This window comes from Aegilops tauschii, chromosome 7 (genome assembly GCF_002575655.3).
Source record: "Aegilops tauschii subsp. strangulata cultivar AL8/78 chromosome 7, Aet v6.0, whole genome shotgun sequence".
In the NCBI taxonomy this organism is placed as follows: Eukaryota; Viridiplantae; Streptophyta; class Magnoliopsida; order Poales; family Poaceae; genus Aegilops; species Aegilops tauschii.
Genome location: NC_053041.3, coordinates 509,526,045 through 509,548,150, shown reverse-complemented (window position 1 = coordinate 509,548,150; position 22,106 = coordinate 509,526,045). Strand labels below are relative to the sequence as shown.

General features: G+C 47.9%; 1 protein-coding gene across 2 annotated transcripts; it reads right to left on the bottom strand.

Moving 5' to 3' along the window:
- Nucleotides 1-708: 708 nt before the first annotated feature.
- Nucleotides 709-6,556, bottom strand: LOC109767968 (uncharacterized). Of its 2 annotated transcripts, XM_040394382.3 has the most exons (4): nt 6,121-6,460; nt 1,982-2,241; nt 1,486-1,545; nt 728-1,194 (listed from the first exon to the last, which is right to left on the bottom strand). In XM_040394382.3, exons 2-4 carry the CDS (start codon nt 2,238-2,240, stop codon nt 1,115-1,117), a joined length of 399 nt encoding a protein of 132 aa, XP_040250316.1. In that variant the 5' UTR covers nt 2,241; nt 6,121-6,460; the 3' UTR covers nt 728-1,114. The 2 variants fall into 2 exon arrangements, with proteins under 2 accessions (XP_020182295.1, XP_040250316.1); XM_020326706.4 differs by lacking the exon at nt 1,486-1,545 and having other exon boundaries at nt 709-1,194; nt 6,121-6,556.
- Nucleotides 6,557-22,106: the final 15,550 nt, after the last annotated feature.

The window sequence follows — 22,106 nt, the reverse complement described above, 5'->3', positions numbered from 1 at the left end:
TAACTTAGTTTAACCCATGTGTGCGTGTCCGTGTCAAAATGAGCTGTTGAACTTGATGGTCCCGTGGTTAGCAGATGGCGTAACACGTTCAGGAGATGGAACGCGCGGCCAGGGCCAGCCAGCTACTCGAATTCTCCTTGCTCTTGCTTGGGGTGTGTCCGTGTGGCCATATAACTGCATGCGCATCCTCTCTCTGCAGGGAAATTTTCCATGAAGAGAGTCGTAGCACACGTTAGATTGTCCCAAGATTAAATCGTGACAACGCCAGTTAAACCAGCGCCGGCAACAAAAGCGTCAACTACGGATGAAACTTGCTGTAAAAATGCAGGTAACTCGTGAGGTGAAACTTACTTTTGGCAGGTACGTTTCCATGGACTTCAAACAAACTCTCCAAGCCGATGCGTCACATAATCGCTCTAGCATTTTAGGGTTCAGAATGGCAAACCTAGCATGCTCTTGAGCACAGTGGATAAACTGGGTGTTGCATTTTCAGGATAAGAATGAGAACAAGCAATCTTTTACCTTTTTACAACATACAGATGTGTACCAATCTTAACAGTGAATTCTGTTGTATAGGAATACAAGTGCAGCAGGTCATCTGAAACCAAATAATGCAATACAATCTTTGTCCTACACTAAAAATGCATAACAATCTTGCTGAGAATTGGCATACTTACATACGGTTCAAGTATCAGCATCCAAAGAAAGTACTGAAACGATAATGCAATTGATAGAAACTACATATTTAGTATGGGGTAAAATATAGCCTCTTCAGCAAGCAAAACAGAACAAAGCCCTAAGAATATATATTTACAGGTTAATATACTAAAATCGTATCACTAATATCTTAAGTCACTCCAAAACACCAATCCACAGAGCTATGAACAAGCAAGCAAAGCACAAGAGAGCAGCTTTAGCTCTGCAGCACATGTCTTGCTTGCCTGACGAAACATCTTTATGTGACAACAGAGTCAACAGAAGGTGGCTTCACCTACATGTCAAATACTTGCAGTACTAACATAACAATACGTGCTCATTCCTTTCTCGATGAAGTTTCATTTTTTTGTTCTTGCTGTTTATCTTTACTGCCCAGTAGATGAGTTAAAATCAAAGGCTAATAATCAGGAATGGATGCAAAGGTGTAGCCTGGTGCTCCTCTCCATGAATAGTATGCAACTCGGGTCTCATAAAATCCTGCATAAGCAATGTAAATATGTACATGTAAAAATTATACTCGTTTGGAAAGTGGAACGGTTCTATAGATGAGATGCTTAAGAGTGAGATAATTTGGTTCCAGCGTAACAGTAGAGATGCAGAAGAATGGGAAAAGTTCTGTTTTCAGCATAATAATTGAGATGCGAAAATAGGCCTGCTTCGTCTAAAAATGGAAGAGCCTATACCAGTTACAGTTATATATCAACAGTAAACCTTGTCTCACATACTCCATCAATACAAGTGGACACATTATTTGTATTGTAATGTTACCTGGCGAATGGTCACCAGGAACGCCCCCAACGAACGCCCCACACGTCACACGATCAAGATCTGATGGTGGCAGTTTTTGGATGAAAACTGCACTAAAATCAAACAAATGCCATGCTATTTGCAAAAATGCCATCCCCAAAAACACTAAAACTGCCATCCCCAAAAACACTAAAACTGCCATCCCGGCAGTTCGCAAATGCCACCCACCCCTAGCTGGTGAACGGTCGCCAGCTAGAGGGGTCCTATTTGTATAGGAAGTATATACATATGTAATGAGAAGAGGAAAAAACTGCACCATGCTTAATTACTCCAGTGGTGCAAGTGGCCATTGTTTACATAGGAAGTTTTTACAGGAAGCATATGAAAGTGGCCATTGTTTTTATAGGAATATTCATCGAATAATTTGAATAAGACAATATTCACTCTGGAAGATGAAACAGTGGCATATCAATCACAATATGGAAACTGAAGTGATATAATTGTATAATTGACATACCAGGAAGAAAGGCAAGGATACCCAGGAACAATAGACCATACACCTGAGTGCTATCACCCTCCATGTGACCTGTGAATATAAAATACGAAAGGAACAGAAGAGAGCTTCCCAGGAAGAGGAGGAATAAGGCTAGGGCAATCGACTTCCATGGGATCCTCCTCAAGGATTTTGGGGTGTATGTGAACCGACGGTCAATATTGTCCTCATCCCTGTCCTCTGTAGGAAGAACAGAATAAGGAATGTTGCGTCTGGCCGCCATACTGCAGTATCAGCATTGGAAACACATACAGTGAGTACAAGTACAAAAAATGACCAAAGTTATACAAGATAAGACAGAATAGCTGAGAAATGACTAATATGAAACCACGAAATATGAAATCATCACCAAAGGATGAAGAAAACAGAGAAATGTCATTCTCGGAAAGAAACTGAGAAGTAGCTATTTTTGCCAATATGGGCTGCATGAATCACTTAGGGGCTGTTTGATTGCTACCCTGAGCAACGTGCCTGAGAATATTCCCTGCCTGAGAGTAACCTGAGTGTGCTTAACAAATTTCCCAGGCAGGCACACAAAGAATCCTAGGCCGTGTTTGGTTGATGTCCTGAAGATATGTCTGTGTGGATAGAAGCTCCACGCAGTGTTTGGTTCATTTTTTCCCTGGGTTACACTCACCACTTGTTGGTCACGTATTACAGGAGTGAATTAATAATCAGATAAGACCAAACATAACCAAATCCAATTATCATTACATTTCAGGTCTCAGTTTACATCATACCTTGAAGATATTGAACAGATCAGTACTTAGATTGTTAACCGCTAACATGTCCAAAAGTCACATTTCCTACCAGATCAGTACTTTAGATTGTTTGAACACAATAGTGCATCAATCACATAACCAGAAGTCCACCAAAAGGAAACTCCGTCAACCATGTACTTATCTTTTGTAATCAACAATCACTTAAATATTAGCAGGATCATCAGTACGACCATTAGTAGGATCATCAGTACGGTCATCAATAGGATCATCGGTACGGCCATCAGCAGGATCATCACCGGATAAATGATTCAACACCCAACATGAGATGTAATCCTCACCCATGCTTATAAGGAAGCTACAATGAACTTGAAACTCTGGCTTGCAAAGGTGCATCCCTACTGCCATCCTATCTTCAGGTGTTAATGCAATATTCTCGAGCATGTTCCAAAGAGGAGCATTTGGATCTGGTGGAGCTACAGTTTGTATTGGTTGTGTAAAGCTTTCCAGATGATGACATGGTTCATAAAATTGAAGTCATCCAGATAGGAGACTATCTAAATATGCTATGGTAATGCTTGATAATGGACATTAGGCATTTCATGTGATCACCCTCAGGTAAGAACTCAAATTTCATTAAATGACCAAGAAACCGTTTATCAAGATTTTTCTTCATTATATGATCAAGAAATGATTTATAAAGATTTTTCTTCAGTATATGACCAAGAAAGGATTTATAAAGATTATTCAGTGAAGCTCATCAGGAGTTCCTTTCTGCATGCAAGAACCAACTGAATGAACATGTAGAAGTAGAACAAATAGAAACAATGGCATAATACTTGTATTATAAACCATAAGGACCTGTTCGGAAGTTCTCCAGCTCCGTGCTCAGCCTACTCGGTGGAGCCCAACCAAACGTTTTCCCGGATCCAGGGAATTGTTTCAACACTGCCACAGTAAAAATGCGGAGCGACATTTTCCTGGATCCAGGAAATCGTTTTCAGTGGAGTTGAAAAGATTACGAAGTGCTGCCACCGCCAAGTAACAGCGTACCGGTTCGGCGCCTATTCTCTCCTTTCTTTCTCAAAGCGGCAAAAAAAATGCCCGTACAACTCTTGTCGGTTTCCTCGCCGGTGCCCTTCGTCTTCTGGGAAACGAAGAGGAACAGCTGCCGACGTGAGAGGATGGGCGGATGATCGAACCCGCCGCCTAAGCTCCGAGCTCGCCGCCACGAGCTTCTCTTCGGACCTCCAGCCATCCTGCTCCTGACGTGCCCCGAAGCCAAGTTCTCACCCACGGCTGAACCGCCCCTAGCTCGCCAACGCGTGTAAGGAAGAGAGACACTCACGCCAGCACAGCCCAGCACCACTACCGTCCTCCCGCTCCGGCAGGTGACCCTCGGATCCACCCGTTGTCACCAACCCCCAACCTACCACGTGTGCCTTCCTGTAAACCCACAAAATCGATCCAGTGCTTCGCCCTAAACCTCCCGGACACCTCCGTTTCCCCAGCCGAGCATCACAATGATGGGGTGGTCCTCGCCATCGGTGCCGGCCGGCCTCTCCTCTGTTCCCAAGCTCATCCCGAATCGACTACCCTGACCTTGGCCAGCTTCTCCATGCGAACGGGCTGGCACCAGTGCTAAATGGGTTGTCACTTGAAACCCCAGCGGATCATGGATTTGCAGATTTAGCAGAGTGGAGATTTGGGATTCTCGTAACAACTTTCAACATTCAATTCAGTCCTTTCGCTTATGATTTTAGTCCCAAATCTCTGGTACACAATCGGTAGAAAATAAAATAATAGTGCTTATTACATTTCAAAGTCAAGAATATGCAGCTTCAATCGCTAAATTTTCTGCAATACTTCTACCATAAGTAGTAGGAAAAAAAATGAAGGTACGATTTCAATTTATATCTCAAATATACGGATGTCATTTCCTTTTAATACATGTAATCCAGAAACTCGTGATGGTATCTTTGGTCAAAGCTGGATAGAGTTCTTTAACGAGTGGACGAAGTATCATGGTTTCCACTTAAACAATATATTGCTGTATGAAAGCATTAGACATCATATAATGCATCAGTATATCGATGTGAATGGTAAAAAACATGATTATAACTTGCATTTATATGTTGAGTTCGACCTCCAGTTCCATAAAATTTTGTGTGGACCTTTTAGATTGGAATACTTTGATAGGCATGGTGTTTAAGAAAGTTTTCATGTTCAGGAAACCATGGATTTGGTAAAGACAATGCTATATGAACCATTGTCAAGTGCTCTCGAAAGATGAAAGATATAACGGCATGTGTTCTTAGTTAAGTGTGTTGGAAAGATGACTGTTTGCTTAGGCGGTGATGTATAAATGTTCAGCAAAGGGATGAAAGGCAAATGACATAAGGGGATGAAAGGAGGGAAATTAACATCATATCTACATGCAAACCTTATATGCTGGAATACAAATAAAAACCTAGCACAACATATTAGATATCATTTCTTCCTACCAAGCGTATAACAGCAATGCACAAATTTAACTCTAGTCAGGAAATAGCAGTATTCTCACAGTAGCTACCACTTGCAATAACCTTAGGCATGCATCCCGGGTTAAAACAAACTGTGTCATCTATCCTACAGCATATATCGATCTGTGTTCACAAAGACCATTCAACGACTCAAGTCCAAAACATTTCTGCTGTATAAGCCCGACTCTGATTGCAAGACTGAGAAAACAGGAAACTAATATTAAAAAGAACAGTAATAACATCTTATTATCCATGAGGCATTCACTAATTACTGTTGCCCGTGTCATCAATTTGAACTGCAAAAACGTCTTATATGTAGTTACGGAAGTAGTACTAAGCAAACTCATCGACAAAACCCTCATTGCTCGTATAAATAAGGAACATGTCCAGCAAGTTGGTCACATCAATATGGGCGTCAACTCTGGCCTTGGATAAACAAGGATGATCCCTCAGCAGTGATTTGTGACTTGTGAGTGAGATCTTGCGGAACCTTTGATATGGAACTTACTGTGCAAAATGCACACAAGTTCAATCAATGGCAAACAAGTTCAGTATAGACACAGGTTCAATCTATGGGATGGAGAATATGGACTCAAGGTAAGGATATTTTTTACTTTTTTTATCATACCTGTTCCTCAAGGTACTCCTGGCAATATGGATCTACTTATGAACTCATTAAATTGTGGTTGATGTGTGCTTCTACATGCGTTGCTGACTTATAGGCATTAGCGGTAGAGAGAAAGAGAAAAAACATGGAATTTGAACTCAATTAACAGAAACGGGATGGCACATCACAGGACAGAGAACGAAGCAGGTAGATAGATTAAATCTAGCAGAAAATGTATAAACAGAGCGCACTCACCGTAGGCCTGCTGTCGATGGTGAAGTGAGATCGGCAGGAAACAGAGACGGCGAGCGACGTCCGCAGAGAAGTGGAGAGGAGGCGGGCGTGCACCGTGCGGGGGCGGTGGCCGGCGAGGTGGGGACTGGGGAGGTTAAGGGTTGGGGGAGGTGGCCGGCACCCGCCGTCGCGCGCGAGCGGCCGCCTCCGCTCTGCCCGGCTGGAGGAGCAGTGGATGCGTTGGTTGGGAAAGGGATCGAGCGGGGGTGGTGGCCGGCGAAGTGGGGAGATGACCGGCGATCTCTGGTCGGTGAGTATGGCTCTTTTTTTAGGGCGAGTATGACTTGAGGTGAGAGCTCCTCCTATTGGACGCTCACCGCGTCCAGTTCGTGGCGAAACGCGCAGGTACGCCTCATGGGCCAGCCCAGTTTGGCGTGCGCTGCCTGCGTTACTTCCTCCACCAGTTTTTAACTTTTTATACGAGACGCGACGGTTTCGTTCAGAGCTGCAGCTCGTATCTTCAAGAGTTCTGCGTTCTTTGTAGTGATCATCGTATTTTGCGAGGATAAATTTACTCTTATTCTTTGGCGGTTCCATGAGATTAAGAAGTTTTCTGCCCTCGTAAATCCGCTTCGGATCTGATAAGCTTATGTTAGTGTGTCAAACTTTTTTTATCGGTTTAATTCTTTATGGACTTGAAATCTTTCGTTAACAACATGGCGAATATATTGTGATTCAACGACCCGCACTTCTAGCGGATCATCGCTAGTCCAAGTGTGTTCATCCTCAAGGCTTCCCATCCTCTTGATTCAACGACCCGCACTTCTAGCGGATCATCGCTAGTCCAAGTGTGTTCATCCTCAAGGCTTCCCATCCTTTTGGATGGATGACTCAAGTCGTTTTCAAAAACTGTTATTGGTAATATTCGTGTAAGTGAAAAAGTGACAATATCGTTGCTCCAGTCCATTTGCAGGCTCTTTACCGAAGTCTTTAGAATATTTTTTATAGGAAAGATTGATACTGCGAAGAAGGTGTTTCCAAGAGATTTCATGTTACGCCCACGAAGCGGCTATATCTCCCACGTGTCGAGGCACGACTTAGAGGCATAACCGCATTGTGGTTTGTCGCAAGAAGGGTCATCTTCACACAATCCCATGTAATGAACAAGAATGGGATAAAGAGTTGGCTTACCATCGCCACTTCACACAATACATAAATATAATTCATACATCAACCAAAATACACACATATACCGACTACGGTCAAGATCCAAATGAAAATAAGATAACCCCAAATGCTAGATCCCCGATCGTCCCAACTGGGCTCCACTACTGATCATCAGGAAAAGACACATAGTAACGACCACGTTCCTCGTCGAACTCCCACTTGAGGTCGATCCCATCATCTGCACTGACATCGTCGGAACCTGCAACTTTTGGTAGAATCTGTGAGTCACGAGGACTCAGCAATCTCACACCCGCGAGATCAAGACTATTTAAACTTATCGGAAAGGATGGTGTAATGAGGTGGAGCTGCAGCAGGCACTAAGCATATATGGTGGCTAACATATGCGAAAGAGAGCGAGAAGAGAAGCAACGGAACGGTCGTCATCTAGTAGTGACCAAGAAGTGATCCTGAACTCCTACTTACATCATTCATAACTCAAACCGTGTTCACTTCCCGGACTCCGCCGAGAAGAGACCATCACGGCTACACACGCGATTGATCTATTTTAACTGGGTCAAGTGACAGGTTCTCTACAACCGGACATTAACAAATTCCCATCTGCCTCATAACCGCGGGCACGGCTTTCGAAAGATATTACCCTGCAGGGGTGTCCCAACTTAGCCCATTATAAGCTCTCACGGTCAACGAAGGATAAACCTTCTCCCGGAAAGACCCGATCAGTCTCGGAATCCCGGTTTACAAGACATTTCGACAATGGTAAAACAAGACTAGCAAAGCCACCCGAATGTGCCGACAAATCCCGATAGGAGCTGCACATATCTCGTTCTCAGGGCACACCGGATAAGCGAAGCGTACAGGTACCAACATAACCCAAGTTGCCAAGGGACGGTCCCGCACGGTGCTCTAGTTTGGACCAGCACTCAGAGGAACACTGGCCCGGGGGTAAAAATAAAGATGACCCTCGGGCTCGCGAAAACTCGGGGGAAAAGGCTTAGGTGGCAAATGGTAAAACCAAAGTTGGGCCTTGCTGGAGGAGTTTTATTCAAGGCGAACTGTCAAGGGGGTCCCATAAATCACCCAACCGCGTAAGGAACGCAAACTCAAGGAACATAATCCCGGTATGACGGAAACTAGGGCGGCAAGAGTGGAACAAAACACCAGGCATAAGGCCGAGCCTTCCACCCTTTACCAAAAATATAGATGCATTAATATAATAAGAGATATTGTGATATCCCAACATATCCATGTTCCAACATGGAACCAACTTCATCTTCACTTGCAACTAGCAACGCTATAAGAAGGGCTGAGCAAAAGCGGTAACTTAGCCAAACAACGGTTTGCTAGGAAAGGATGGTTAGAGGCTTGACATGGCAATATGGGAGGCATGATATAGCAAATGGTAGGTCGCGCCGCATGGCAAAGGAGTGAACAACTAGCAAAGCAAAGATAGAAGTGATTTCGAGGGGTGGCCATCTTGCCTGCAAGGTTCTCAGAGTTGTCGAAAGCTTGATCCTCGTAAGCGTACTCAACAGGTTCCTCGTTCACGAACTCGTCTCCCGGCTCTACCCAAGACAAGAACACAAGAAATGGAACCACAATCAATCACGGGAAATGCACAAGCAACATGATGCAATACATGAATGATATGCAAGATATGATATGCGATGCAAATGCGTGCTCCGGAAGAAAAATGATGAACAAGGCAGTAACTTGGCAAACCAAACATGTCACTGAAAAGATGAGATGATTTCGGTTGAACTCGATATAAGGATCACCGGAAACGGATGCACGGTTTGCAAATAGCAAGCAAAACAAGAATGACACGAATCTGCGATTAACAGCATGATAGCACTTAGAATGCAACAAGTAACAAATCTACAGCACTCCAACATAGCAACAAAGCATATGGAAGTAATCTACAGGAGATGCTTGACAAAAGATGAACACTGAGCTACGGCTAGATCACAACATAACAGGTTCAAACAAGCATGGCAAAAGTGCAAAAGATATCAGGTTCACAGACTTGGTGAAAATACTGGACATGACTGAAACAGCATCAGGTAGCAATGTTCAGAGCACGAAATCAACATGCTACAGAAACTTAACATGGCAAAACAAGGCATGGAAGTATTCTACTAAATGCATATGACAAAAGTCCCATAATGACCATAAGCCAAAAAGGACCAGAAGACATGATGGCAACCATGTAAACATAGCAAGTTTCGTTAACAGGTTCCAGACTTGGTAGAAAACAGAGCATGGCAGAAACAATAATATGAAGGCATCTTGGTGAGCTTGATGCACTCACCACAAGGCAATGCATGACAAAACAAGCATACCTACAGCAAGATGGCATGTTTATGAAGATATACATGGCAAGAGCAAGTACATAGCATGTATGAAACAACTATAACAAGCTTGGCAAAATTGAATAACACGTAAACAATCTGCCAGAAATATTTTATAGCAAAAGTAGAGCAAGATTGAGTCATGTTATGGCACTCCATAATTATAAACAAGGACAGGAATGGATCAATTACAACAATATCTACAAAATATCCTTACTGAACATCTCCAAAATATGCATGGATCTCTCTGTAGCATCAAGTTTACATGGCAACAAAACAAAATAACAGCAGACAAAGACTTAGAGAAATCACCGTCCCTGAAATCAGAAACATTACGGAGCCTAGTTTGCATGCTTGTGCTAGTCACCACAGAGATCACAAAAATACATGGTATACGCCTCTGTAAAGATGGCATGGCATACAACAAAACACATGTAGAGCTCATGCCCATAAGATGCACAGAATAAATGCAACAAAAATAACAAATCACCAAGTTCTGCTAAGTAACAGCAGATAACAGCAACTAGCACTATTGCACCAGAGATTTGGGCATCAAGATGGACTCTAATGATCATGGTGCAATGGAACAAAATAAAGAGCATCATGAGGCGAACAATTCGATATATTACACGCGTGAAACGGAGCTATATGCAGAGAGTTATGATGCGATGAACATAGCAATATACTGTAAAGATAAAAGACTTAAGAGAAAAACGGGAGGAGGAAGAAAGTCAACCCTAGGGTTTCTCTGGATCGGATCTGGAGCACGGGCTCAGGCCGCCGGAGTTGGAGCTGCTCACCGGAGCGGGGAGGACGGCGGAGGAGAAGGAGAGGGGGGGCCCGGGGCTCGGGGATGGAGGCGCCGGGGAGGACGGCGACGAGTGGCGCCGGCGGGCACCGAGGCGGCGGCGAGGTCGCGCGGGGCGGCGGCCGGCGAAGACGGCGATGGCGGCGGCTGGCGAAGGAGCGGAGGCGGCACCGGCGCAGGAGGGGACGGGCGCGGGCTCGGGGCGGAGCGCACGGGCTTCGGGGCGGCGGAGGCAACGGGCTTCGGGGGCCGGCCACGGGCTTCCCGGGCCGCGGTGGCGCGGCGTACGGAGGGACACGTGGCAGGCGCTGGTTGGGCGAGGGCGGCGGCGCGATTTCGTCCGGCCGGAGCGGACGCGTCCGGCCGCGGAGCGGACGTGTCCGGCCGCGGAGAGGGAGATGGTTAGAGTTTGATCTGCGAGAGGATTTCGGGAGAGGCACTTATTTATAGGTAGAGGGAGCTAGGAGGCTCCAAATGGAGTGCAGTTTTTGCCCACACGATCGTGATCGAACGACCTAGAGCATGGAGGTGAGTTTGCTGGGTTTTGGACTGGTTTTGAGGGGTTTTTTGCTGCAACACACAAACGAACATTGCGGTTACCCGGTTAACCGTTGGAGTACCAAACGACCTCCAAATGGAACGAAACTTGACCGGTGGTCTCCCGGTGGTATAACAAAGCCACTTGACAAGCCTCGGTCCATTCCGAGGACGTTTGACACCCGCTCACGAAAGAAAACAAGAGGGATGCGCCGGAGGAGGTGGGAGCGCCGGATTGCAAAACGGACAACGGGGAAAATGCTCGGATGCCTGAGACGAACACGCATGCAAATGCAATGCACATGATGACATGATATGAGATGCATGACAAGAACAAAATGCAAAACAAAAGACAAAACCCGACCACGAAGGGAATATCATAACACATAGCCGAAAATGGCAAGAGTTGGAGTTACAAATATGGAAAGTTACATCCGGGGTGTTACAACACTCCACCACTACGAGAGAATCTCATCCCGAGATCTAGGACTGAAAGAACTCCGGATATTCGGAACGGAGATGGTCCTCGCATTCCCAGGTGGCTTCTCGGTCGGAATGGTGCGACCACTTCACTTTCAGGAATTTGATTGACTTGTTGCGAGTCTTGCGCTCAGTTTCTTCAAGAATAGCAACGGGGTGCTCATGATAAGACAAATCTTCTTGAAGGTCAATCTCTTCGAAGTTGATGGTGCGCTCAGGCGTCTTGAAGCACTTGCGAAGCTGTGACACGTGGAACACATCGTGCACGTTCGCGAAGTTGGAAGGAAGCTCAAGTTGATAGGCGAGGTCGCCTCTTTTGCCAATGATCTTGAAAGGACCCACGTATCTAGGGGCAAGCTTCCCTTTGATACCGAAACGACGAGTGCCTTTCATTGGAGAGACGCGGAGGTAGACATGGTCTCCGATCTCGAAAGCCACATCACGGTGCTTACTATCATAGTAACTCTTCTGGCGCGATTGCGCGGCTTTGAGATTATCACGGATGACTTTACACATTTCTTCATCCTCTGTGATTAAGTCATTGCCAAGAAGTTGGCGTTCACCAGTCTCTGACCAATTGAGAGGAGTACGGCACTTTCTGCCATAGAGAATCTCGAATGGGGCCTTGCCCGAACTTGCTTGGAAGCTGTTGTTGTAGGAGAATTCGGCATATGGAAGGCAATCTTCCCATTTCATGCCAAAGGAAATGACACAAGCCCTGAGCATATCTTCAGGAATTTGATTGACTCGCTCGACTTGGCCACTAGTTTGAGGATGGAAAGCTGTGCTGAAGCGAATGTTTGTGCCCATGGCCTTCTGGAAGGAGTCCCAGAACTTAGAGATGAAGATGCTTCCATGATCTGAAGAAATCAATTGTGGAATGCCGTGCAAGGAGACAATCCTGGAGGTGTATAGCTCTGCCAACTGAGCTGCTGTGATAGACTCTTTGATTGGAAGGAAATGAGCCACTTTAGAAAGCTTGTCGATGACAACGAAGATAGCATCATTTCCACGCTTGGACTTGGGAAATCCAGTCACGAAGTCCATTTCGATATGATCAAACTTCCATTCTGGGATAGCAAGAGGTTGGAGGAGACCAGCTGGTCGTTGGTGTTCTGCTTTCACTCTTCGACAGACATCACATTCATTCACGAATTGCGCGATTTCTCGCTTCATTCGAGTCCACCAGTACGACTGCTTGAGGTCATGGTACATCTTCGTACTTCCAGGATGAATGGAAAGAAGAGAATTGTGCGCCTCGTTCATTATGACTTTCCTTAGATCACCTTTAGGAACCACAATCCGGTCCTCGAAGAACAAAGTGTCTCTGTCATCAATGCGATAGCACTTGTATTTGGAAAGACCCTTGTCGATACCACGTTTCACCTTCTTCACCATGGTATCCAGGAGTTGTGCCTCATGAATTTCATCTTCCAAAGTAGGAGAGACTATGAGGTTGGCAAGAAAGCCTTGAGGAACAACTTGGAGATTCAGCTTGCGGAAAGCTTCACAAAGATCTGGTTGGAAAGGCTTGAGAATTAAGCTGTTGCAATAAGCCTTCCTGCTCAAAGCATCTGCAATGACATTGGCTTTGCCTGGAGTATATTCGATACTTGGATTGTACTCTTGAATCATTTCGACCCATCGAGTCTGCCTGAGGTTGAGGTTGGGCTGAGTGAAGATGTACTTGAGACTCTTGTGATCGGTGAATATGTCCACTTGTCTTCCCAACAAGAGATGTCTCCACGTTATTAATGCATGGACAACTGCCGCCAACTCAAGATCGTGAGTGGGGTAGTTCTTCTCATTGGGCTTCAACTGACGAGAGGTATAGGCCACAACTTTCTTCTCTTGCATTAACACAGCACCAAGACCTTGGAGAGAAGCATCACAGAAAACTTCAAATGGCTTGGATTCGTCAGGAGGAGTTAAGACAGGAGCTGTGACTAGTTTCTCTTTGAGAGTTGTTGAGGATATAGACCTTAGAGTCACCCGCCAGGAGGGGCCGGGTTACTCGCGTGGTCATTGCCAGAAGCCCGGAGCCAAGTTTGAAGACGATGGGCCAGAGATGGGCTGAGACCCGGATATGGCTTAAGGCCCGTAGTTACAATCATTATTATAGTAGAACTTGTAGTGTAAGGCAAGTATAGTTGAGAGTCCGAGCCGGACACTCTTATGAGCCGGGCCAGGACTCTAAGGGCTGCTGGGCGTCAGCCTCCCTATATAAAGGGACGACCCGGCAGCGGTTTAAGGGCGACAACAATCTCATCGAGAGCCGGGCATAGCTGTTTAGCTCCCTGGTGATCGCAACCCTAATCAATATCACCTCAAACTGGACGTAGGCTTTTACCTTCACCGTAAGGGGCCGAACCAGTATAAACCCTCGTGTTCCTTGTCCCGCATAACCCCTTCAAGCTTTCTAGCTGCAATGGCTCCACGACTAAGTCCTAGCTCGAGGACATCTGCCGTGACAATTCCACGATAGTTGGCGCCCACCGTGGGGCCAGCGCACGGTGGATTTGAGTTCTTGAAGGGCAGCTTCGAAGGGCTCAAGGGATACGCTGTGGGCCGGATGACCAAGAGTCGTCGCGGCAAGCTCTACGTCGACGATGCAAACTGGGGCCCCGACGCCGGCTCAATTGAGTACGGGTACCGGGTCCCCTTCGGCGGAATTCACGTTTTCATTGGCAAGATTGGTGAGCCGGGCCCTGAGCCGGGTCTCTGCGCTGATCTCATCGAGACGGCTCAGCTTGCGCGACCCGCCCAGGCCCGGCCTGCCTTAAGGCATGCGTTTGTGGGGTGTATCCATGGAGGACTCTCCGATCAATCTAGATCTGGTGATGGGACGGCCGCCGGCTCTGACGGCGAGTCAGCCACCGATGAGTCAAACTCGTTGTACCAACTTCAAGATGGAAGGCTCATGGGTTGTTCCGATGGCGACAGTATTCCGGACCTTTTTGAGCCGCCAAGTCAGGTTGGAGTTTTTATGGCTGGTGCGCAGCCTGTTCAGAACCCCGCTGCTGGATCGGGAAACCCGGTGCCTTCTCCGGCTCAGGTGCTAATGGATCTCACGGACAAGATGACGACCCTGTTAACCGCCACGGTTGACCCGGCGGATCAAGCTCAGCATGATGCGGAGGTGGCACAGTTAAAATTGGATCTGATAAAAGCTAAAGAGGATCTTGCAGCGGAAGGGATCAGGCTGGCTGCGGAGCGGGCGGCTCTCGATGCCCAGACTCAGCTGATTCAGGCGCAGTCCTTCCAACTCACGATGGATCAGAACGCGGCCAATGAGGTCATGAGAAGGAGGCATCAAAAGGCCCAGTCTCGACTCCCACCGGTTTATGATCCACGCAACCTCTTCAACATGCCAGGTGCAGGGTCTAGTAACCCGCCAGGGGTCATAGCGCCCGGGTCTGGACCCCTTATTCAGCCGCGAGTGATGGGGCCTCCCCAGGTGCCCCCTGCCCCGCCTCAGTATGTGCCAATACCCCCGGGTCATTATAATAACCCGCTGGAGAACATGGTAGCTGCGGCAGCACGGCTGGCGGCTCTCCCCGTTGATGGCGACTCTCCGACGGCCATCGAAACCCGCCGGGTCAGGGAACTCCTGCAGACGGCACTGGCACAGCAAGAGGCGTACTCCTACAGCCGGGATAGGATCCACTCGACCCCTCGTCCGGGTCAGAGCCTGAGTTACAGCCGGCACATGGTCTCAGCAACCGGCTCAAGCAATGTCCGACGCCATGACCCGCCCCCTGGCCATGGCCCGGCTCATAATGGAGCCTTTTACGCAGCAGACCAGGACAAAGCGCGCCAAGAGGCGGAGCAAGTGCCTCAACTGACGGCTTACCAGACCCCCCCGGCTTATCCGACGACTTCCGTGGATGTGGGTATCCCTACCAGGACCGGGGGTGTCCCTTGTTTGGTGCCAGCTATCCGTAATGAACGTCTACCTAAGGACTTCAAAGGCCCTAGGAAGGTGCCTAACTACACAGCTGACTTACAGCCTGCAGCCTGGATTGAGAGTTATGAGATGGCTATGGAATTACTGGAGGTCAGTGAGGCGGCCATGGCCAAGTATTTCACCATGATGTTAGATGGAACTGCCCGCACGTGGTTAAAAGGGCTACTGCCGAATTCCATTGGGTCTTGGGCTGAGCTGAAAGCCCGGTTCATCCAAAACTTCAAAGATACCTGTAGGCAGTCTATGTCAATTGTGGATTTGACTAATTGTAAGCAACAGGAGGGTGAATCCACGACCCATTGGGTTCGTCGGGTCAAGGAGATCATACATTCATCAGATAAGATGGATGCCGGCTCTGCAGTCTTAATGTTGGAACAGAACTGTCGCTTTGTGCCCCTAAAGATGAAACTCGGGCGGCTAAAACGCGACTGCACCGATATGGGTACACTAATGGCGGCTCTTGTCAAGTACGCCGATTCCGATGGTACCAAGGATCCCCCTTCAGATGATGAAAGGACAGGGAAGGGAAAGAAGAACGGCAATGGCAAGGGTCCTCAGTTTAACCCAGGGAACCAAGGAGGAGGCAAGCGCAAGGCCGATGGCAGCCTAGAGTTTGTAGCCAACACCAACTCCCAAGGTAATAACCAGCGACGCAAGGGGAGGCCCCCTCCCCGAGGCGGCGGGTCAGGTCCAACGCTGGAGTAGCTGTTGAATGAACCTTGTCCAAGGCATGGCTCTAGAGAGAAGCCAGCGACTCATCTGTGGAAGGATTGCGCGATCATGAAGGCCTTTAAGAATTACAATGGCCCGGGCAGCGGTTCAGGTGCTGGCGGCTTTCATGGCCCGAGCGGCGGCTCAAATTTTGGTCCTCAGAACGGTCAAGGGGGCTTTAATCAACAGTCTGACCAGGGTCATCAACAGCAGCAGGGGGGTTATCAGACCAATCCAAAGCAGCTTAGCGGTGGACAGTATCATGTGTTTACCACTAGTCTGTGCAAGCGAGATCAGAAGCTTCACAAGAGGGCTGTGAATGCTGTTGAGCCAGCGGTCCCACGCTACTTGCGGTGGTCTGAGCAGCCTATAGTGTGGAGTAGGGAGGATCACCCTCCTCGGGTGGATAACCCGGGCCACTTGGCCTTAGTGGTGGCTCCTCAGGTGGGAGGATATAAGTTCACAAAGGTGCTCATGGATGGAGGCAGCAGCATCAACATCCTCTATTATGAGACTTTTCGCCGTATGGGGTTGGTTGATAAGAACCTCAGCCAGTCAAACACTATCTTCCATGGTGTGGTACCTGGTAAGTCGGCGTATCCAGTCGGCAAGATCGAATTGGAAGTGGCTTTTGGGGATGAGAACAACTACAGGGTGGAGAAATTAACCTTTGAGGTGGTCAAGATAAGAAGTCCATATCATGCTATATTTGGGCGGCCGGCTTACGCCAAGTTCATGGCACGACCGTGTTATGTGTACTTACAGCTCAAGATGCCGGGTCACAATGGGACTATTACGGTTCACTGCAGCCGGAAAGTAGCTCTGGAGTGTGAGGAAGGTGATGCGGCTTATGCAGAATCTGTGTGTGCTACAGAGGAGTTGCAGTTTTACAAAGCCAAAGTTGACCCAACAGATATGACCTCTCTGAAAAAGCCAACCACAGAACAAGAGCCGGCAATGAAATTTAAATCAGCTGACGAGACTAAACTTGTTGATTTTGTTCCAGGTGACTCATCTCAGCAGTTTAGCATCAGTGCAAATCTGGATCCAAAATAGGAAAGCGCGCTCATCGAGTTCATCCGTGAGAATAGGGACATCTTCGCGTGGAAACCTTCTGACATGCCAGGTGTACCTAGAGAACTTGCTGAGCATACTCTCAATGTTGATCCGAAATTTAAGCCGGTCAGACAGTTCCTTCGGCGGTTTAATGAGGAAAGGCGGAAAGCTATTGGCGAAGAAGTAGCCCGGCTCTTGGCGGCCGGGTTTATTGTTGAAGTTTTTCACCCAGAGTGGTTGGCTAACCCGGTGCTCGTACTCAAGAAGAACGGCACCTGGCGGATGTGTGTGGACTACACGGACTTGAACAAAGCGTGTCCGGCTGATCCTTTTGCCCTCCCCCGTATTGATCAAATCATTGATGCTACGGCAGGTTGTGCACGTTTAAGTTTCTTGGATGCTTATTCCAGTTATCATCAGATTAAGATGGCAGTTAAGGACCAGGAGAAGACGGCGTTCATCACTCCCTTTGGAGCCTTCTGCTATGTGTCTATGCCTTTTGGACTCAAGTGTGCACAGGCGACTTACCAGCGTTGTGTACAGAACTGTCTTCATAAACAGATCGGGCGCAATGTTCACGCTTACGTGGATGATATTGTGGTTAAATCCATCAAAGAGGAAACCCTGATAGATGATTTAAGGGAAACCTTTGATAATCTCCGGGTCTATAAGATGATGCTTAACACGGCCAAGTGTGTCTTTGGTGTTCCTGCAGGCAAACTCTTGGGCTTCTTGGTTTCTGACAGAGGCATTGAGGCTAACCCGGAGAAAATCAAGGCCATCACCTCCCTGGCTAAGCCGGCGTGTATAAATGATGTTCAGCGCTTGGCGGGTCGCATCGCTGCGTTAAGCCGGTTTATAAGCCGTTTGGGTGAGAAGGCCATGCCCTTATATCAGTTGATGAAGAAAACTGATAACTTTGTCTGGAATGATGCAGCTAATACCGCCTTTGAGGATTTGAAAAAGCAGCTGGCAGAGCCCCCAGTCCTTGCTGCTCCGGTTGATAAGGAGCCCTTACTACTGTATGTGGCGGCAAATGCACGAGCCGTCAGTGTGGCTATTGTGGTGGAGTGCAAGGAGGAGGGTAAGGAGCATCCGGTTCAGCGGCCGGTTTATTATGTCAGCGAAGTGCTCATTGAGTCCAAGCAGCGATACCCGCATTGGCAGAAGCTGGTATATGGTGTATTCATGGCAAGCCGGAAACTTAAGCATTATTTTCAGGGTCATCCCATCACTGTGGTCAGCTCTGCTCCCCTTGGCGATATCATTCAAAACAGAGAGGCCACAGGGAGAATTGCTAAGTGGGCTATAGAACTTGGACCTCATGGTCTCAGATATGTGCCACACACTGCTGTTAAATCTCAGGCCTTGGTGGATTTCATCAATGATTGGACAGAGTCACAAGTGCCCGAGCAAAAGCCGGACAACACTTATTGGACTATTCACTTTGATGGGTCCAGGCAATTGGAGGGCTCGGGGGCTGGCGTTGTATTGGCTTCCCCTAAGGGTGACAAGTTCCATTATGTGCTACAGTTGATGTTTCCTTGTACTAACAATGCGGCTGAGTACGAGGCCTTGCTCCACGGTCTTCGGATGGCTAAGGAGATGAGCTTAAGCCGGGTAAGGTGCTTTGGTGACTCAGACTTGGTGGCTCAACAAGTATCAGGCAAGTGGGATTCTAAGGATCGTCTCATGGCGGCTTATCGCCGCGAGGTTGATGCCATTGCTGGGCACTTTCAGGACTACCAAGTGGAGCACATTGATCGCAGGAAGAACGAGGCGGCTGATGCTCTAAGCCGGCTGGGCTCTCAGCGAAAGCTGGTGCCGCCTAACACTTTCCTGGACGTCCTGTATAACCCTTCGGTTAAGTTGCCTACAGAGGAAGACTTGGCTATCCCTGACCCGGAGGCACGACTGGTGGCGGCTCTTCATGTCATACCAGACTGGACAATACCATATCTGGCTTATATAACCCGAGGAGAGTTGCCTGAGGATGAAACTTTGGCCAGGCAAATAACCCGGCGGGCTAAGTCAATGATCGTTATCGATGGCGAGTTGCATCATCGCAGTGTTACAGGGGCATTTCAGCGTTGTGTCTCCCCTGAGGAAGGTCAAGAGATCTTGCGTGAGATCCATGAAGGGGATTGTGGCCATCATGCCGGCTTAAAATCCCTCGTGGCCAAGGCTTTCCGTCATGGTTTTTATTGGTTGACGGCTCATGCTGATGCAGAGGACTTGGTCAGTAAATGTGATGGTTGCCAAAGGTTCTCACGACGGGCTCACGTGCCGGCTCAGGAGTTGAGGATGATCCCAATCACTTGGCCCTTTGCGGTCTGGGGGCTTGATATGGTGGGGCCTTTTAAACGGTCCAAGGATAAGAAGACCCACCTCTTGGTGGCAGTTGACAAATTCACAAAGTGGGTGGAAGCTGAGCCAGTTAGCAAGTGCGATGCAGCCACGGCGGTTCAATTTATGAAAAAGGTGATTTTCCGCTTTGGCTTTCCGCACAACATTATAACTGACAATGGCACCAATCTTTCCAAAGGCGCCATGGAAGAGTTTTGTCAACGAGAGCATATCCGACTTGATGTTTCTTCAGTGGGTCATCCTCAATCCAATGGTCAAGCTGAGAGAGCTAATCAGGAGATTCTAAAGGGCATCAAGCCCCGGATTTTGGTCCCTTTGCAACGGACGCCGGGTTGTTGGGTGGAGGAGTTGCCCTCCGTCTTATGGAGCATCAATACTACTCCTAACAGATCTACAGGCTTCACGCCTTTCTTCATGGTTTATGGAGCAGAAGCAGTCCTCCCCAGCGACATCCGTCACGACTCACCTCGCGTGGCGGCTTATGTTGTGACGGATAATGAACAGGCGCGCCAAGATTCTCTTGACTTGTTGGATGAACAGCGTGATGTGGCAGCAGCCCGATCAGCGATTTACCAACAAGACCTGCGCCGTTATCATAGCCGCCGGGTCAAATCCCCGGTCTTCCAGGAAGGCGACCTTGTGCTCCGGCTCATCCAGGATCAAACAGATGCACACAAGTTATCCCTACCTTGGGAAGGGCCCTTTATGTTCAGCAAGAACTTGCACAACGGGTCATATTACCTCGTTGACATTCGGGAGCACAAAGATTCACGTAAGTCTGAGGAAGAGACCCGTCGGCCGTGGAACATAGCTCAGCTTCGGCCTTACTACACTTGAGCCACCGGCTCTCGTGGTGTACATATTTCTCTCAGCCATGTGTATATTATGATAAAGCAATAAAGCAGGACCTCTGTCCTTTTTTCTCCTCCAAAAATGCACGTGTTGTTTTTATTACAAGATTACATGATGACTTAAAGGAGGATCCGGCTTATGATCGTATTTGAATCTAGCCGTAAGTAGTAAAGTCACTTGGGGGCTTCCTGTTCAAACATGGGTCGTATTCGAACCAAAGAGAACATAGCTGTCAATACCCGTTTGATTGGCAAAGTGCCGAGCTCATTGGGAGGTTACCTTTGGTCATATTTGAATCATAGTTTAACCCCTCTGAGAACCGACGTGGATCGTATTCGAATCAGCGTCGTTAAACAATTTTAAAACATCACTTGGGGGCTTCCTGTTCAAACATGGGTCGTATTCGAACCAAAGAGAACATAGCTGTCGGTATCCTCTTGATTGGCATCGCCACACCCACTGGGGGCTATATGATCGTATCCGAATCTTGGCTTAACCCCTTTGGGCCGGGTCTCTGGTCGTATTCGAACCGGAAGCCCCTAAGTTCTTCTGCTTTATCACAAGTTTACTCTGATTATGACAAGGTGTGCATGGCCGGGTCTCACTTTGCCGGCTTAACTTTGGTTTACAAGTGTTAGTTGAACATCATGGGTGTCATCAAGGCAAGTAAATCAGAGTTAAGGTACCAACAGTGCTACCCGGGTTATCTAAACCGGAAGTATGCTTACAGGCTGTTAAGTGTGTTATTACGGCTATGTTAAGGGTATAATTAAGGACCAGTCTTTTCTGATTCATATTCCGGGTGATCTATCTCAAACACCTGATTCTCAGGGCGGTCAGCCGCCTTGAGACTTGTGATTTGCCTTTCTATGCAGGATACTTAAAGGTACCTCTTTGAGGTTGAGAAAAACAAAGGGATGATTATGACCCGGAGAAACATTAAAGAGACAACTTCAAAAGACCTTGGCATTCAATACGTGCACGCTGGCACGGCAGAGATAGACTGTTGCACCTAATTTATTACAAAATTCATCAAATCTAACAAGGGTGGAGCATTGTTTGGTAAACCGACAGCCGAGTTACGATGCCCGCTGAGTGGAAGTCTCCGGCTCGTTCCTGTCCTCTCCTCCGGCTGATCCCAAGGCTTGGAAGGTTGATGACTTCCAATCGATGCCGCTGAGAGCCTCGAACTGGGCTTCCTCGTCAATTAACCCGGCCGGGTCAATCTCCGGGGCGAAGGTGTGCTGACGAGCCGACGGGATCAGGTTGAGGGCTTCATAGCGAGGGGTTGGAATCCTCTGATTCTCCGCGTCATAACCCGGCTGGTATTTGGTCAGATCTGTGTCATTCCCGATGAGGGTGGCCACCGGGCGTACAGCCTTCACGCACGCCGCGAAGTCCTTTTGATCGAAAGCTGAGCCGTCTTCCTTCAGGCTCGGATAACCCAGGGCGATGTCTGCCGGGTCTAGCTCTGGCAGGAATGCCTTGGCCCGGCTCAGCGCGACGATTGCTCCGGCTCTCGCGGAGGCCCGTCGCAGCTCTTGGATCCGCTGAGGCAGAACGGCGAGTCGGCGCAGAACTTCGGCCAGATGAGTTGGCACCTCGTTGGATAGGGCCACCACAGCTAAGGCACGCTGTGACCCGGTGTAGAGCTGTTCCACCAGGGTATACACGGCCTTTAGCTTGGTGACCA